The 17,831-nt window shown below is 36.3% G+C and overlaps 1 protein-coding gene across 1 annotated transcript in view; it reads left to right on the forward strand.

The window, feature by feature from the left end:
• LOC136033219 (Golgi apparatus protein 1-like) overlaps window positions 1-17,831 on the forward strand; it is a 123,581-nt gene that overhangs the window by 53,069 nt on the left and 52,681 nt on the right. Inside the window, exons 10-11 of the mRNA XM_065713929.1 lie at window positions 8,434-8,639; window positions 16,044-16,251. Of these exons, the coding sequence (XP_065570001.1) occupies window positions 8,434-8,639; window positions 16,044-16,251 (414 nt within the window). The remainder of the gene's footprint in view (window positions 1-8,433; window positions 8,640-16,043; window positions 16,252-17,831) is intronic.

A 17,831-nucleotide genomic window follows, 5' to 3' on the forward strand; every position in this document is an offset into this window, starting at 1 on the left:
AAATATAATTATGGATATTTGATTTTAGCTGAAAATAGTAATATTCCTTTTAGCCTTCATTTATTGATTTATATTAATTTCTGTTCGTTTCAATTTTGGCTAATTATACCTCGCCGTCTCTTGGGATATATGCGGCGGTCAAGGAGAACTGGGGCGAAGAAATTTACCCAAAAATGGGATTGGTTCCGAAAAATTTGAAATGGGTAATGTATGTAAGGGGGAATTTTATGTCTCTTGGAGAACGTAGGAAATATTTAGGGAGAAATAGATTGAGGGATGGTCCATACAGCTGTCCTATGTGTGGAGAGATTGACGAGTCTTTGTATCATTTTTTAGGGGATTGTAAGGAGTTGAGGCAGTTACACTAGGAAATATTTGGTAGGGAGGTCGGGGGGGAGGGGAAGATTTTGGATTTTGTAAATTTTGGGAAGTATGTGTTACTTAAGTATAAATAATATCGGAAAGTTCGTCCGGGGTAGGTATGAGGTATCGTGATGATTTTCTTACATAATTAGTTTTAGTGTCTTTTCAGTCTATGTTTTGTTGCTGTATTTTTTCGCTTGTTTTGTGTATGTCCCCATGGCCCAATTGGGCTTTCGTGTCAATAAATCTATCTATCTATTTCCTTTAAATATAGCGCTACCTGTGGATCGATAAATTCGACCAAAAGCTGACTAACTTTCTCTTATTTTATTGGTCAAAGTTTTAAGAAACATATTCATAACTGCGGGACCAAATTCCATTTTACTGGGGCAAGAGCAAAAATGCCTTCGATGTGTCTTTAAGGTGCAAATAAAAATACTTAACCACAAGCCGTTTTTAAGAGATCTGCTGTTCATAAAAACGGAGTTTGTTTATTGATGACACTTATTTACTGCTTTACTTATTATTGACGAAATCCAGATATAGATATAAACGCCTAGTATCTTTCAAAAGATAATGAAACTGGTCAAAATAAGATCTTCTTTTCTTCTTGGCGATGAGCATTGGCGATAATTTATTGCTGGTGGTCAAAAATCCAAACTTTCAGAACACAAAACTTTTGGTAGAAGCATGTGAGGTGAATTCTCGTTATTCAGCTTCAGAGACGCCAAGCGGATTAGTTCCCAAAAGTCCCCTCGTTCCTCAGCATCATCAATATTTTAGCACTGAAAATCCCCATCAGACCAAACTAAAGTAACACTGTTCACAGAGTATTTTGTAGTAGATTGAAGCGTCTTCTTCCTTCCAACTAAAGTTGGGATGGATGAATCTGGGTTGGGAAAGGCAATATCTATTTCTCCTGGAAAACTGCCGCTCTCAGTTACTTCCCGTAAAGTAAAAAAATAAAAATTGTTTTTGATAATTTCATTTTGTGTAAGAGATTTAATTCAATTTTTTTTAAAGACAGTTATTTTACTATCAATAAGTTGGACTACCTTTCCCTTAAGTCATTTTCAGAAGACATTTCTGATTTTGTAGTTTCGTTATAGGACTTCTACAAGAGAATAGGAACAAATAAGTCTTGTAGAAGCCCATTGGACCACGTCTGTATTTTTTTTCTAGGACTTTAAATATTCCAAAGTATTTTCCAAGAAATATCAGATGTAAGATCTAAGTCATGGAATCGTAACCCAACGTCTGGCGAATTTTTATGGCACTTGGTATTTACCAAGTGACATATAGCGATCGCAAATTCTATCGGTCTGTCTGTCCCGGTTTTGCTAGTGTAGGCACTTCTAGATAAGCTAGGACGATGAAATTTGGCAGGCGTATCAGGGACCAGACCAGATTAATTTAGAATTAGTTGTTTCCCCAATTCGACCATCTGGGGGGAGAGTGGGGGGACAGTTAATTCGGAAAAATGAGAAAAAATGAGGTATTTTTAACTTACGAACTGGTGATCGGATCTTAATGAAATTAATTTGACATTTAGAAGGATATCGTGTCTCAGAACTCTCATTTTGAATCCCGACCGGATCGGGTGACATTGGAGGGAGCTGGAGGGGAAACCTAAAATCTTGGAAAACGCTTAGAGTGGAGGGATCGGGATAAAACCTGGTGAGAAAAATAAGTACAAGTCCTAGATACGTGATTGACATATCCAAAACGGATCCGCTCTCTTTGGGGGAGTTGGGCGGAGGGTTAATTCTGAAAAATTAGAAAAAATGAATATTTTTGACTTACGAAGAAGTGATCGGATGTTAGTGAAATTTCATATTTAGAAGGACCTCAAAACTCGGATATTTTATTTTAAATCTTGACCGGATCCAGTGTCATTGGAAGGAGTTGGGGGGGGGATCTTGGAAAACGCTTTGTGTGGCGAGATCAGGATGAAACTTGGTGGGAAGAATAAGCATTGTTCTAAGATAAGAATAAGACTGAAATTACCGGAGCGGATTCGCTCTCATTGGGGGATTTGGGGTTGGTGGTGATTCGGAAAAATTAGAAAAATGATGTATTTGTAACTTGCGAACGGGTAATCACATCTTAATATAATTGATATTTAGAAGGATCTTGTACTTCAGAGCTCTTATTTAAAATCCCGAACAGATCCGGTGACATTGGGGGGAGTTGGAGAGGGAAACTGGAAATCTTGGAAAACGTGAAAATTGAGGTATCTTTATCTTACGAATGGGTCATCGGATCTTAATGAAACTTGTTATATAGAAAGATCTTATGTCTCAGATTGCTCCATTTTCAATTCGAATCGGATCTGGGGACATAGGGGGCTGGAGGGGGGAAACAGAAATCTTGGAAACGGGAAATCTTGGAAAACGCTTAAAGTGGATAGATTGGGATGAAACTTGATGGGAAGAATAAGCACAAGTTCTAGATACATGATTGACATAATTGGAACGGATCCGCTCTCTTTGAGGGAGTTGGGAGGGGGGATTTCCAGTGCTTTGGCAAGTTCGGTGCTTCTGGACGTGCTAGGACAATGAAAATTGGTAGGCGTGTCAGGGACCTGCACAAATTGACTTGATAACAATCGTTTTTCCGATTCGACCATATGGGCTGGAGGGAGAGGAAAAATTGAAAAAACTGAGGTTTTTTTAACTTGCAAATAGGTGATCAGATCTTAATGGAATTTGATATTTAGAAGGATCTCGTGTCTCAGAGCTCTTGTTTTAAATCCTGACCGTATCCGGTGATATTGGGGGAGTTGGAGGGGGAAACGGGAAATCTTGACTTGGTGGGAAGAATAAGCACAAGTCCTAGATACATGATTAATATAACCGTACTGAATCCGCTCTCTTTGGGGGAGTTGGGGGGGGGGGTTGTTAATTCGGAAAAATTAGAAAAATTGAGGTATTTTTAACTTAAGAATGGGTGACCAGATCTTACTGAAATTTGATATTTAGAAGAAATTCATGTCTCAGAGCTCTTATTTTGAATCCTGACCAGATCTGGGGACATTGGGGAGAGTTGGATGGGGAAACTGAAAATCTTGGGAAACGCTTAGAGCGGAGAGATCGGGATGAAACTTGGTGGGTAGAATAAGCAAATGTCGTAGATACTTGATTGACCTAGCCGGACTGGATCCGCTCTCTTTGGGTGATTTAGGGGGGAGTTCAGTGCTTTGGCAAGTTCGTTGCTTCTGGAAGTGCTAGGACGATGAAAATTGGTAGGGAATGTCCCCCAAATTCACTTGAATGAATTGGGTGCTGGTAGTGAGGCGGTGTGTGTGGTTGATATGTCCTTAAGAGACGTGTGACGAGGAAAGAGAGAAAGGACTGTGAGAGAAAGGCCTGTGAGAGAAAGGACTGTGAGAGAAAGGACTGTGAGAGAAAGACCTGTGAGAGAAAGGCCTGTGAGAGAAAGGAAAGGAAAAAGGGGTCAACCTAACCCATTGTCTGGGTAATGGATCTTAGGTTGGCTCGGGGCGAGAGTGTCAAGACTAGGGGAATGTCTTGACACGGGCAGTGAACGGGGAATATGTTATTGCCTTTTCTGTCCTTTTTATGTGTTTGTCAAGCACAGGCAGTAATTTTGTTTCTTTTTTTTTTTTCGACCTATGCGGATGCCCTTCGGACACCCGCACTTTAAAATTGAATCAAGCCAATTGTCTGGGAATCTTGGAAAACGCTTACAGCAGAGAGATCGGGATGAAACTTGGTGGGTAGAATAAGCAAACTTCGTAGATACTTGATTGACCCAACCGGACTGGATCCGCTCCCTTTGGGGGAGTTAGGGGGGGTTCAGTGCTTTGGCGAGTTCGTTGCTTCTGGACGTGCTAGGACGATGAAAATTGGTAGGTGTATCAGGGATCTGCACAAATTGACTTGATAAAGTTGTTTTCCCCGATTCGACCATCTGGGGGGCTGAAGGGAGAGGAAAAATTAGAAAAAATGAGGTATTTTTAACTTACGAGTGGGTGATTGGATCGTAATGAATTTTGATATTTAGAAGAACCTTGTGACTCAGAGCTCTTATTTTAAATCCCGACCGGCATTAAGCCTCTGATTTTCCTTTAAATCAATATATTGATTCTTAGAATTTTGCTAGAGCTCATACCATATGAGCTCTTGGCTCTTGGCTCTTCCAACCTCGTCACAAGTGCCATATGAGCTCTTAGCTCTTGTTTTTCTTGTAGAAGCCCATTGGACCACGTCTGCATTTTTTTTTCTTGGACTTGGTTAACTTTAAGTTTTCCAAAGCATTTTCCGAGAAATATCAGATGTAAGACTTAAGTCATGGAATCGTAATCCAACGCCTGGTGAATTTTTTGTCTTGTAGAAGCACATTGGACCACGTCTGCATTTTTTTTTTGGACTTAGTTAACTTTAGATATCCCAAAGCATTTTCCGAGAAATATCAGATGTAAGATCTAAGTCATGGAGTTGTAACCCAAAGCCTGGCAAATTTTTTGTCTTGTAGAAGCCCATTGGACCACGTCTGCATTTTTCTTTTCTAGGACTTGGTCAACTTTAAACATTCCAAAGCATTTTCCAAGACATATCAGATGTAAGATCTAGGTCATGGAATCGTAACCCAACGCCTGGCGAATTTTTTTGTCTTGTAGAAGCCCATTGGACCACGGTTGCATTTTTCTTTTCTAGGACTTGGTTTGATTAACTTTAAATATTCCAAAGCATTTCTCGAGAAATATCAGATGTGAGATATAAGTCATGGAATCGTAACCCAACGCCAGGCGAATTTTTTGTCTTGTAGAAGCCCATTGGACCACGTCTGCATTTTTTTTTTCTGGGACTTGGTTAACTTTAAATATTCCAAAGCATTTTCCAAGAAATATCAGACGTAAGATCTAAGTCATGGAATCGTAACCCAACGCCAGGCGAATTTTTTGTCTTGTAAAAGCCCATTTGACCACGTCTGCATTTTTCTTTTTTAGGACTTGGTTAACTTTAAATATTCCAAAGCATTTTCCGAGAAATATCAGATAGCCTATATGATCTAAGTCATGGAATCGTAATCCAACGCCTTGCGAATTTTTTGTCTTGTAGAAGCCCAATGGACCACGTCTGCATTTTTCTTTTCGAGGACTTGGTTAACTTTAGATATTCCAAAGAATTTTCCGAGAAATACTAGATGTAAGATCTAAGTCATGGAATCGTATCCCAACGCCTGGCGAATTTTTTTCTTGTGCTGTAGTAGCACAATGGGTTTGACCTTAGCTAGTTAATACGGACCCAGAGATTGAATCTGGCAACAACACTCTGCATCTAGAATCTAGCAACTTGAATCTAGCAACACATTGCAGCGCCGACACAGAGACCTTAATAGTCAAGAAACGTCCTTAATCCGATTAGTTACTTACTTGGACTTTGAATTAAAAAGTAATATAAATTTTTGTTCATCAAAACTTATTAATTTTTTAGAAGATAATTTGATAATCAGAACTGCAGTTTTACGCTGACATCTCATGTTCTGTGGCGTAGAAGGATGATAATATCAACTGGGATAACATCTTGTGTTCAATGAAACAGAAATTTTTTGTATTAAATTATTCGAGAAACCAACTTATAAGTTGATTGGTTTTCATAAAACAGCTGACAGTTTTCTTCCCCGTATTTTATATTATTCTTGGCCACAAGCCAACAACAGATCAGATGGCTATGAAGAGGATAATCAAACCAATAAAGAACTTAAAAAAAACGAAGTCCTGAAGAACTATCCATTCATTAAACCCAGTGCAATCTTTTAACGTTTTAGGTTACAAAAGAAAGCGAATCAATAATTGTTTTAAAAGCCAATTTGACCACATTCAATTTTTTCAGGGGAGGGGGTCGTTTAGCGTCGGGGACGGGTATAAACCTTAACTTTATATATTCAAAATGACATTCATCTAAAAGTTGGGATTTTTTAAAAAAAATTCCATCAATGACGAAATGACCCTTAACTTTATATTTCCAAAAAGATATTCTCGTAGCAATAAGTGTAAAAAAAGAAAAGCTACGAGGACGTTAATCTACCCCCCCCCCCGCCCCCCCAAAAAAAAATTAGAAGCGGTATCCATTAATTCGAATCCAGTGCAATGCTCTATTGTCTAATAAGTTACAACATCTTGAGTGGCGTTACTCCTCAAGTAGCCCCCGTGACACCCTGCACCGCTGTTTGTAGTTACGGTTCTAATTATGCAAACTCGTGGAGATATAACTGTACATTACTATGAAGCCGCACTAGAAGGAGTTTTTAAAGCTGCGTTGGTTTCAAATGGCTTGGTCCTCCGATAAGTTGTTAGTAATAGTAAACTTTTGTAAGACTGTAACTCGAATACGCTACGCTTGTTTGGGGCCCATTCCTTAAATAGGTCAGCTACTTATGTGACGAAATTGAAGCTAATCAGAAAAGAACAGTAGCAATCATAATCGGAACTAAAGTAGTAGATTATCTCCAAACAATAGAAAATCTGCGGTTTGAATTACTATCATGTAGCTGTGACTACTGAATAGTGTCTTTTAAGGAGACGCTGCTTGGCTTACCTCAGCAATGCCACATCTTACCATAAGATGCTGCAGTGAATACTCGAAACAGGTCAAAGCTGAAATTAGAGCCCGTAAAATCGTTATCGAAACTAGTTCGGCCCCTATCTTGCATGTATAAGAAGTCCTAGTGATCTAATATATAATTAGCCTTGTGCTAGAGTGCAGTTTCCTATATTTTGGTGTTGTAAAATCGGTCAAATCGATGAAAACCGTAAAATCGGTGTCTAAACTCGTTCGGCCCCTCTCTTTCGTGTGCAAGAAATCGTAGCGATCTAATATATAATTAGCCTTGTTCTAGAGTGCAGTTTCCTATATTTCGGTGTTGTAATATTGGTCAAATCGATGAAAACCGTAAAATCGGTGTCAAAACTCGTTCGGCCCCTCTCTGTCGTATACAAGAAGTCGTAGCGATCTAATATATAAATAGCCTTGTGCTAGAGTGTAGTCCTATATTTCGGTGTTGTAAAATCGGTCAAATCGATGAAAACCGTAAAATTGGTATCGAAACTAGTTCGGCCCCTCTCTTTCGTGTACAAGAAGTCGTAGAGGTCTAATATAGTCAAAGTAGATGACTAGTATAGTCTAAGTAGATAGTCAAATCGATGAAAACCGTAAAATTCGTATCGAAACTAGTCCGGCCCCTCTCTTTCGTGTACAAGAAGTCGTAGAGGTCTAATATATAATTAGCCTTGTGCTAGAGTACAGTTTCCTATGTTTCAGTGTTGTAAAATCGGTCAAATCGATTAAAACCGTAAATCGATGTCGAAACTCGTTCGGCCCCTCTCTTTCATGTGCAAGAAGTCGTAGCGATCTAATATATAATTAGCCTTGTGCTAGAGTGCAGTTTCCTATATTTCGGTGTTGTAAAATCGGTCAAATCGGTGAAAACCATAAAATCGGTGTCGAAACTCGTTCGGCCCCTCTCTCTCGTGTACAAGAAGTCGTAGTGATCTAATATATAATTAGCCGTGTGGTAGGGTGCAGTTTCATTGTTGTAAAATCGGTCAAATCGATGAACACCGTAAAATCGGTGTCGTAAATCGTTCAGCCCGTCTCTTTCGTTTACAAGAAGTTGTAGCAATCTAATATATAATTAGCCTTCTGCTAGAGTGCAGTTCCTATATTTTGGTGTTGTAAAATCGGTCAAATCGGTGAAAAGCGTAAAATTGGTGTCGAAACTCGTTCGGCCCCTATCTTTCGTGTACAAGAAGTCGTAGCGATCAAACATATAATTAGCCTTGTGTTAGAGTGCTGTTTCCTATATTTCGGTGTTCTAAATCGGTCAAATCGGTGAAAACCGTAAAATCGGTGTCGAAACTCGTTCGGCCCCCATTTTTCGTGTACAAGAAGTCGTAGTGATCTAATATATAATTAGCATTGTGCTAGAGTTTATGTCTAAATAAACCTAAGTCTATCCTAAAGAGGCACTTAACATTAACGTGTTTTAGCCTTACGGCATTGGAAGTTCTTATACTTTCTTTATTTTCCATGTTTTATTTTTCAGACTGCTCAAGATTCAGGTGATGAAGGTGAAGTAATGACGTGTCTTATTGAAGAAAAGATGGCAGCAGGCAGCAAAATGAACTCTAAGTGTAAACAGGCGATTGAACATCATCAGCTAATCTCGATGAAAAATTATAAATTCACCTTCAAGTTCAAGCAAGCTTGCAAAGAAAGTGTTGAGCTCCTCTGTCCCATGTCTAGAAGAAAGTGAGTTTTGTCTTTAGCTATTAATTAAGTCCGCATTTTAAGTTATTTCTGTACAGTCAGTGTATTGTCAGATATGTAAATAGAATTTTTTTTTATGATGTCTTCTGGATGTTTTCTATCTTAGAGAGTTGAATTATTATATTTAAAGTATCTATTGATTTATTTAAAGTATCTGCTATATTCTTTCTGTATATATTCATATTCTTTCTGTATTATATTTTAAATGCTATCTTTTATTTTAATGTGTGATCTATCTCCCTTCTAGATAAATATTACTTTCTAGCATTTAATACTATCTATAGAAAAATGCTACCTTCTATTTTAAATACTAGTTTTATCTATACTTTCTCCATTCTATTTTAAATACTATTTTCAAATTTAATCTGTAATCTGCTTATCTTCTAGATAAGTAAATCTTGTAGCACTTAATACTATCAGTAGTAAAAACAACTTTGTATTAAAATAATATCTTCTATTTTAAATTGAAGTTTTTTTAATAATATCTTTTATTTAATTTATAATCTATGTATGTTCAAGATAAATACCATCTTCTATCCCTTAAATATTAATTGTATTTTAAATACTGTTTACTGTTTCAATTTTTAATCTATCTATCTTCTAGATACTTACTGTATTCTGTTATCTAAAAAAAGGTACTATCTTCTATTTGAGATACTAATTCTCTTTTAAACATTCATTGTATCCATACTTTCTGTATTATATTTTAATTACTACCTAAACTACATTTCAATTTGTAATGAGTCTGTCCTCTATATAAATATTATCTAGCATTTAATACTATCTATAGAAAAATACTATCTTCGGTTTAAATACTGTCTTTTGTTTTCAGTACTTTTTCTATTGTAGATATTTATCTTATTGATACTTCCTCTATTCTGTTTTAAACACTACCTTCTGTTTTAATTTATAATCTATTTATTTTCTAGATACCTGTATTATTTTTTAATTACTACCTTCTATTTTTATTTGTGATCTATCTTTCTTCTAGATAAATATTATCCTCTAGCATTTAATACTATCTACAGAAAAATCTTTTGTTTAGATGTTGTGTCCTATTTTAATAACTGATTCTCTTTTAAATACTCCTTTCTATAACTATCTGCATTCTATTTTTAAATACTTTTATGCTCATTAATATCGAAAGGAAACCAAACACAGTTCCGTTTCTGGAAATTTCATTTTGGCTGAGATTTTCAAAGGCTTTGAGGTAGAAACAAAAGAAAGAAGTTAAATCTCAGCGCATTATATTAATCACTGATTTTATTAATACATTTGCTGCGCTGAAACTAGTTCAAGTTCTAATCAGTAAAGTTATCAAATTATAAATTACCCAAAAGGGAATTGCTCTTAACATAAGCCCATATTTTGAAGCTAACTCCCTTTGGGATATTTTTAGTTTTTAGATGTTAGTTTTTAGATGTTTTTAGTTTCTTCTGAATCTTTTCCTTCCGAAAAGTTTGGTGTCGAATTTATTCTGGCGTCTGGCATCGTTCCTCTTTAATATATATATATATATATATATATATATATATATATATATATATATATATATATATATATATATATATATATATATATATATATATATATATATATATATATATATATATATATATTTATATATGTATATATATATATATATATATATATATATATATATATATATATATATATATATATATATATATATATATATATATATATATATATATATATATATATATATATATATATATATATATATATATATATATATATATATATATCATAGGCAGCGCAATAGCGCTGCCTAAGCAAAGAGCGATGTGGGCACAATCTAATATTTATTTTTTTATTAAACCAGGGCTTCATATCCAAAGAGCTATCTTAGAAACTTCGAAAAGGACTCATTCGATTGTAAATTTAAAGGGCGTGTGCCCTTTTAATAGTTGAAAGTGATTGGAGGGCAACCAACCGCCCTCCGACGCCCACCATTTCCCTAAACTTATTCAATCGAAATTTTAGTTAGCCATTTTTTTCAACATAGTTGAAAGATCTGGAAATTATATCTTTTAGGATGACAACCCCCTCCCCCTCCTCACACCTCTACGGGCAATGGTTGTTAGTTATGGGATGGGGGGGGCAACCCCCCCCCCCCACAGCCCTCAGAGCAAGGGTTGTAAATTTGCCCTGGAGGTATATAAAGTTTGTATAGAAAGGGTGATCGTAGAAACTTTGGAGGGGTCTCATTGGATTGGTAATCAGAAGTTCTAGTGCCCTATATAAAATTAAAAATGATCGGATGTCGGATTCACTCACCCACCCCCTCAACACTTGTTCGACAACTAACCCCCCTCCCGTGCCCATCAATTCCCCAAACCCATCCAATCACAATTTTTAGATAGCCGTTTTGTTCAATGTAAGTGAAAGGTCCGGAAATTACGTCTTCGAGGGTGACAACTACCCCAGAGCCCTCAGGGTAAGGGTTGTAAATTATGCCCTGAAGACATATAAGGTATGTATATAAATGGTGATCGTATAAACTTCGGAGGGGGCTCATTGGATTGGTAATCAGAAGTTCTAGTGCCCTTTTTAAGATTCCAAGGGGTCAGAGAGTTGATACCCCCCCCCCACACACACACATCGTATTTTCCTGAAATGCATCATATAGGAATTTTGAGATGGCCATTTTTTGTTGAAGAAACTTCGAAAATTGCTGGATCGATAGGAAATTGAAAGGGGCCAGTGCACTTTTCAATAGTATAAAGCGACTGGAGGGCAACTAACCTCCCTCCCACACCCAGCATTTCCCCAAACACATCAAATAAAAATTTTGAGATAGCCATTTTGTTAAACGTAATTGAAAGGTTCGAAAATTATGTCTTTGAAGATGGCATCCCCCCAAAGCCCTCAGGGCAGGAGTTTTAAGTTATGCCTTTGGGGTATATAAGGTACATATAGAAAGGTTGATTGTATAAACTTAGGAGGGGGCTCATTGGACTCAAAAGTTCTAGGGCCCTTTTTAAGACTCAGAGTGATCGGAGGGTGGATACCCCCACACCTCGTATTTTCCCGAAATGCACCTAATTTAAATTTTTACATGGTCATTTGTCGTCGTAGAAACTTCGTAAGCAGCTCAGTTGGTTGGAAATTGAAAGGGCCAGTGAGGGTAAATAACCCACCTCCCTCACCCACCATTTCCCCAACCACATCAATCAAAATTTTGAGATAATTATTTTGTTTAACGTAATTGAAACGACCAGATATATGTCTTTGAGGATGACCCTCCCACCACCACCACAGCCTCCAGGGCAAGGTAAGCTATGCCCCGGGGGCGTATAAGGTATATATTGAAAGGGTGATCGTATAAACTTCGGAGGGGACTCGTTGGATTTGTAATCAGAAATTCTAGTGCCCTTTTTGAGACTTAGAGTGATCGGAGGTGGATACCCCCCCCCCACACCTCGTATTTTCCCATAATAGATATATAATTTTTTAGATGGTCATTTGTCGTAATAGAAACTTCGTAAGCAGCTCATTCGATTGGAAATTGAAAAGGCCAGTGAGGGTAACTAACCCCCCTTCCTCGCCCACCATTTTCCCAACTACATCCAATCAAAATTTTGAGATAGTCATTTTGTTCAATGTAATTGAAAGGACCAGAAATCATGTCTTTGAGGATGCCTCCCCCCACCACAGCCTCCAGGGCAAGGTAAGTTATGCCCTGGGGGCATATAAGGTATATATTGAAAGGGTGATCGTATAAACTTTGAAGGAGGGTCGTTAGATTGGTAATCAGAAGTTATAGTCCCTTTTTCAGATTCAGAGTGATCGGAGGATGGATAAACCCCAACCTCCGAACCTCGTTTTTTCCCGTAATGCATCTAATAGAAATTTTGATATGGCCATTTGTTGTCGTGGAAACTTCGAAAAAGACTCATTCGATTGGAAATTGAAAAGCTAGTGCCCTTTTTATTAGTCAGAAGTGATTGGAGGGCAACAAGCCCCCACCCCACCCCACCCACGCCCATAAATTCCCAGAACACATGTAATCAAAATTTTGAGGTAGCCAACTTGTTCAGCATAGTTGAAAGGTTTGAAAATTATGTCTTTGACAACCCTCATACCTTCTCAAGACCAGGACATAATTTGGACTTTACTGAAAAAAATGGCAGTGGATTGTCAGTTTAGTATATATATACTGATGTATTTTCCTCAAAGTTTTAATAAGGTTTAACTCATTAAATTTCAAAAAGTTAAAACATTTTAAACGTATTTTATTTATTTAAGTCATACAATAAATAACCGAGTCAAACTCAAAGCGAGCAAAAATTAACATGAGTAGGGCTGACAACCCCCATGCCTTCTCAAGACCAGAAAGTAATTTGTACTTTACCGAAAACAAATTACGTTTAGAATGTTTTCACTTTGATTTTACTTGTTTAAAATGTTTTTACTGGATACATGAAAGAGAAAGTCCTCCCCCTTGCGCTCCAATTACAGCGCGAGTGTCTGGTGCCCTTTTAAGATTAACAAGAGCTTGGAGGGCAAGCAACCCTTCTCTCAAGCTTATTCATTTTCCAAACGCATCCAGTCACAATTTTGAGAGAGACATTTTGTTCAGCATAGTAGAACGGTCCGGAAACTATGTCTTTAGGGATATTAGATATGTCAACCCCCCACAATTATGCAATTGGCCCATTATGATTTAAAATTAAATGTTGCTCTAAAATAAATCAATAAGACTAAAATAAATTGCCTATAAGACACCTCATCAATATATCAAGAACTACTGGCGGTATTAAGTTGATAATTTTGGGGACACTACTATTGCTACTTCTGCTCTTACAATTTAAACAAATAAAAAGAGTGTAAGTTTATCCAGGTTGTCAAACAGCATAGATAGAGAATTTTGTTATTGTAAAATTGTTGAAAAAGCTTCTCTGGCATACAAATAGCAACCCATACTAAGGATTTTTATAGAAGAAAACTGAAAAGTTATACAATTTTTTTCATGAAAAGACTATGTCAATAAAAAACGAGCAGAAATTAATTTAAAAAACTATAATAGGTCCTATGCCTTCTCAAGACCAGAACACAATTTGCGCTCTACTGAAAACAAAATATGTTTGAATTGTTCACCTTTCTTACTTTTACTAATGAAAAACTATCAAAACCTTAAAGAAGAAATTTCTGTATATGTCAGTTTAACAGACAATCCACGGTCATTTGTTTGTTGTTGTTTTTTTTCAGTAAAGCGCAAGTTATGTTCCGGTCTTGAAAAGGTATAGGGGTTATCAGCCCTACTCGTGTTAATTTTCCTCGTTTTGAGTTTGACTCGGCTATTTATTGTAATTTCTGTTCGCTTTAAGTTTCATTTATTTAATGATAGTGATTTGTGGTAGTTTTAGTGGAAGATTATTTGACTTTATTTTGGTGAAAAACTTGTCTTTTGGAAAAAAAAATTAAGTCAATATATATATATATATATATATATATATATATATATATATATATATATATATATATATATATATATATATATATATATATATATATATATATATAATATATATATATATTTAAAACTGGTGACTTCTTGATATATAGGATTATGTGGCCACCCTGCTAATGCTTTTGTAACGTTTTTGGGAGTTTTGTAACGTTTTTACGTTACAAAACGTTTTGTAACGTTTTTTATTTACAACTAGTCACTTCTTTGATATATAGGATTATGTGGCCACCCTACTGCCACTGGTTTTGTAACGTTTTTGAGAGTCTATTAGTAATTTAGTTGATGTTCTTCTGTTTGATTTAGATTATTGTTTGAATCATCTTGCCCCAAATCAAAGACAACATCCGGCACTCTTTTTAGAACGGGTTGCTATGCCTCAAACGGTTCTCATGTTGAAAATAACACGTTGTTGAATATTCTCTCCCTCTCTTTTTAATTTTTTCTCCACTTTTATATATTTATCTAATTATCGGACCCCAAATCAAAGGGAATAGCTATAACTTTTTTAGATCGGGTTGTTATGCCCCTAAGGGATCTCGTGTTAAAAGTAACACGATGTTGAGTATTTTCGCCCTCTCTTTTAAACTTTTTCTCCACATTTTATATGTTGATCTAATTATCGGGCCCCAAATCAAAAGGAATAGCCCATACCTTTTTAGATCGGGTTGATATGCCTCTAAGTGATCTCGTGTTAAAAGTAACAAGATGTTGAGTATTTTCGCCCTCTCTTTTAAGCTTTTTCTCCACATTTTATACGTTGATCTAATTATCGGGCCCCAAATCAAAAGGAATAGCCCATACCTTTTTAGAACGGGTTGCTATGCCCCTAAGAGTTTTTCATGTTGAAATAACATGCTGTTGAATATTCTCGCACTTTCTTTTTAAATTATGTCCCCACATTTTATATACTGATCTGATTTGGGGGTCCCAAATCAAAGGGAATAGCCCTTAACTTATTTTTAAAAAACGGGTTGTTATGCTCCTAACGGCTCTCATGTTGAAAGTAACACGCTGTTGATTCCACCTTTGATATATTGATCCAATTATTGGCCCCCAAATCAAAGAGAATAGCCCATATGATTTTTTTGGAAAGGGGTGCCATGTTTGAGAAACCTTAAACATGTTTACCGCGTCTTATGCCTCTCCCAGCATTTTTTTTTTCCTTACGTGATTTCTAGGATTTCGTGGTTTGAGTGTCAGGCATATTTTTTCAGATGTAGATATTTTATTACTACTATTACGATTACGCTTTTTTTTTTTTTTTTTTTTTTTTTTTTTTTTTTTTTTTTTTTTTTTTTTTTTTTTTTTTTTTTGTCAATGTAAGAAGAACCTAGCTATGGAAGCAGAAGAAGAAGCTACGGAAGAAGCTCTTTTTAATTCATTTACCTAGTGTCATTTTGAGGGCCATCGCCCAGCAACTTTTCTGTGGAATATTTTGAGAATCTGTGAAAATCTTGACTGTGGGCTTAATCGTCTTTTTTTTAACAAGTTAGAAAAATTGCTCGTTTTTAAAAATAACTATCCCTTAGCTTTTATGGAAATAAATATCTGTCATGATTGTGGTCCTTTATTTCAGTTTAATTTGGTGATAGTTTTTTCGATAGTTGTTTTTTTGGTGATAATTTCTGGTAGTCGTGACACTTTGATGAAATTTTTCTATTTTAATTATTAGAAGAAATTTCAGCAGAAGGTTGAAACAATAAAACAATATTTGAAATAATGAGTTTTTTTTTATAAGAAAAAAAAATCCAAATACGAGTCCTAATTAAATTGTTATGAAAGAAACTACAATTTCCTTAGAATAAACATACTTGTAACTTTTAGTTTAGCTTTACTATTACATATCTGTCTAGCTGGATGAAATTTACATTTCTTATTTTTGTTTATAGAGCTGATGTTGTCGCATGCTTAAGCGAGAGAATCAGAAATGACACAATGGAAGGTTTTGGGCACAAAGTAGCGAAAGACTGTCGAAGACAAGTCAAATCTCTACTATTTCAGTTTCACGAGGATATAAATCTCAACGAAGAACTAAAAACCGTTTGCACAAATGATCGGAATAGTTATTGTCGTAATGTCACCTCTGGACAAGGCCAGGTAGATTTGACGCATAAAATAGTAGTACTTCTTTCTTTCTTCTTCTTCTTCTTCTTCTTCTTCTTCTTCTTCTTCTTCTTAAGCATGCCAATTTGCATTGCCCTGCTTGTCTCTATCCATAGTTAACTAGCTGTTGGGGTGGCGCTTCGTGCCACCCCAACACCTTGTTGGTGGGGCGCTTCGCCCCCCCCAAGCCCCCCCGCGCGCGTAAGTCGTTACGCGCCATATTAGTTACGTGCCATTGTAGTTGTGTCCCTGTGTCCCACCTGTGAATATAGATAGATTTATATATGTGTTTCAAACTACGTAAAAATTGCGAATATACAACATTCTTGGCTTTCCCATTGTCTGTGCATATACAAAGTCGCATGTACTAATAATGACGTCATATGCAAACGCTCTTTTTACAAACAAACAAACATGCATACACACAACTCGTTTTTATATAGATAGATAGATAGATAGATACAATACAAATTAACTGCGTAAAACTTGCGAATATACAACATTCTTCGCTGTCCAATTGTCGCTGCATATAAATAGATTGTCAGGTTTACCGACCCTCGAACATGCAACGTACAATTGTCCATGGGAAAAACAATCAGTATTAAGATCTATACCACATTTTTCTAATGATTGACCTTGAGCTTTGTTAATGGTGATTGCAAATGCTAATCGAATTGGGAATTGCAATCTTTTAAATTGAAAAGGCAGATCCGTTGGAATCATGGGAATGCGAGGAATAAAAACAGCCTCACCCTCAAAAGGCCCTGTCAAGATTGTGGCCTCTATTAGGTTTTCCATTGTTTTTTTTTTTACGGCAAGTCGCGTGCCATTGCAAAGCTTTGGTGGGTTGATATTTCTTAAAAGTATTATTGGTACGCCTATTTTTAGTTGTAGCACGTGTGGTGGAAACCCTGAAAGATCCACGGAATTTAAAAATTCAGATGGATAATTAACCGCTTCATTTGGTTCCAAAACTGTGTCGACTGACTTGTAAAGGACTGCCTGGTCTCGAATCTTGGTCAAAACAATATTGTTGATTTCGTGGACGTCTATATTTTTGGGTGCGAGAATCGCTCTTTCACTTAGCCATTTACTATTTTTATAATTTTTTAGAATATTCGGAAATACTTTTTCAATCAATTCATTTTTGGACGTCACTAAATTACAGAAATCAGCAGGTAGTTGTATACGTCCTGAAATTGAGTCTACTGGGAGCTTTCCGTTTCCAATTGCCAGCAATTGATCTGAAAATGTTTGACCAGAGTCATCGTTTTGCAATCGGACACGCATATTTGTAGTTAATTTTAATGTCTTTACGTGTGCCCATAAATTAGAATTTTTCGGGCAAGCATTCATTTCGTCTGCAGGAGTTGATCTAGGTATTATAGGTAATGTTTGCCTGAAATCTCCCGCAAGCAATATTAATGTGCTGCCAAAGGGTTTCGACTTCCCTCGCAAATCTTTCAAGCATTGATCCAGAGCCTCGAGCGATTTTTTGTGTGCCATTGTGCACTCATCCCAAATAATAAGTTTGCATTGCTGCAATACTTTACCCATCCCAGATGATTTGGAAA

The sequence above is a fragment of the Artemia franciscana genome, chromosome 11, assembly GCF_032884065.1.
Source record: "Artemia franciscana chromosome 11, ASM3288406v1, whole genome shotgun sequence".
Lineage (NCBI taxonomy): Eukaryota > Metazoa > Arthropoda > Branchiopoda > Anostraca > Artemiidae > Artemia > Artemia franciscana.